The sequence below is a fragment of the Myotis davidii genome, unplaced genomic scaffold (assembly GCF_000327345.1).
Source record: "Myotis davidii unplaced genomic scaffold, ASM32734v1 scaffold710, whole genome shotgun sequence".
Classification (NCBI taxonomy): Eukaryota; Metazoa; Chordata; class Mammalia; order Chiroptera; family Vespertilionidae; genus Myotis; species Myotis davidii.
The window spans coordinates 1,242,460-1,244,235 of NW_006284328.1; the positions used below are offsets into that span (position 1 = coordinate 1,242,460).

Here is a 1,776-nt window from a genome sequence, read left to right on the forward strand (position 1 = left end):
CCTTACAGCACCTCTGCTCCAGAATAAAATCACACTTGACCACATGCATTTATTTTCTTTTGGGCTTTGTGTTTTCTGGCAGATATTCTCTTAATCAGAGCTAGTTTGCATTGGCTTTTTTAGGTAGTTGTCAAACACAACTCTTAGATCAGTGCATCGTAATTTTGATATTGCAGAGGACAGTGAGGATGAAAAGGAAGATCATAAAAATGTGCGCCAGCAACGGCAGGCAGCCTCTAAAGCAGCTTCTAAACAGAGAGAGATGCTCTTGGAAGATGTGGGCAGTGAAGAAGAACAGGAAGAAGAGGACGAGGCACAGTTCCAGGAGAGTACGTAACGTTGGCTTGTTGCCTTGGTCATGATTGCAGTATGTGATCTTGATTATTTTGGTGTTTGGGGTGGGGGGATGCTAGATGTTACAAACAGTCCCTTAAATGACTCACTGTTAGATGAGATGATGGTCTTTGATATCTGTTGATTTTGTAAAGGTTCAAAGGTTATCATGACTGCTGTCCATTGTTTGTATTCAAATACTTAATAAACAGTTGTTAGAATAATAGTTCCATGGCAGGTGTTGTGATTAAGATTTGCATTTTGGCCTGGTGGAGAAGGGTGTAGACCTTCTCCCCTGACAAAAAGTGTTAATAACAGAATTCAGATGTTTCACAGGTTACTCAGATGAATAGTTTTCTTGTTTCATTTATTCATAGTTGGATCAAACACACTAAGTTGATTCCGTTTCATTTCCCTGGTCTCTGTATGGGAATGATATAATTCCCAAAAGTTACTTGATGGCTTCAGTTTTCATTCAGATTAAGTTTTATCCCTTCCTGTTTTCTTTTTTTTTTAAATATATTTTATTGATTTTTTACAGAGAGGAAGTGAGAGATATAGAAAGTTAGAAACATCGATGAGAGAGAAACATCCATCAGCTGCCTCCTGCACATCTCCTAGTGGGGATGTGCCCGCAACCCACGTACATGCCCTTGACCGGAATCGAACCTGAGACCTTTCAGTCCGCAAGCCGACGCTCTATCCACTGAGCCAAACAGGTTTCGGCATCCCTTCCTGTTTTCAACCTACTCTTCAAATCAGTCATGTATCCCTCATGTGGTGCTAAACCCATTTTACAGATGGGGCCAGTGACAACTCCAACCAAACTGGTAATATAGCTGTAAATAGAGTCCAAGAGTGTTTGACTCCCAGATCCCATCCTCTAGTCATTCTTAGCGTTCTCTCCCTTTGTTCACTTGGAAGGATATATACATTAAGTTGGACGTTGAAATTCTTCTTTCCTCTCAGAAGATTCCGGCAGCGATGAAGATTTTCTAATGGAAGATGATGATGATAGTGACTATGGCAGTTCAAAAAAGAAAAACAAAAAGATGGTTAAGAAGTCCAAACCTGAGAGAAAAGAAAAGAAAATGCCCAAACCCAGGCTAAAGGCTACAGGTGAGGTCTGCAGAATTAAATTAAATTATTGCTTTGAAAAATTTCGTGAGCTAATAAACTTTCTCTACAGAAATTCTTCATTAAGGCTTGACATTGGCCACATAGTTAATTAAGAATAAATGAATTTGGAAAGGATTCTGTTTTCTACTCCTAGAAGTGTCATTTATTAATAAGGACTCCAGACTCTTGAAGAGTCTGGTGGCTTAGCCCTGTTCTTTTATATATGTGTGTGTGTGTGTGTGTGTGTGTGTGTGTGTTATTGATTTCAGAGAGGAAGGGATAGAGAGAGAGAAACATCAACGATGAGAGAGAATCATTGATCAG

The 1,776-nt window shown here is 39.5% G+C and overlaps 1 protein-coding gene across 1 annotated transcript in view; it reads left to right on the forward strand.

Moving 5' to 3' along the window:
- Positions 1–1,776, forward strand: part of NUCKS1 (nuclear casein kinase and cyclin-dependent kinase substrate 1) — a 14,227-nt gene that overhangs the window by 10,183 nt on the left and 2,268 nt on the right. The window contains exons 5-6 of the mRNA XM_015569254.1: positions 177–329; positions 1,303–1,452. Coding sequence (XP_015424740.1) covers positions 177–329; positions 1,303–1,452 — 303 coding nt within the window. The remainder of the gene's footprint in view (positions 1–176; positions 330–1,302; positions 1,453–1,776) is intronic.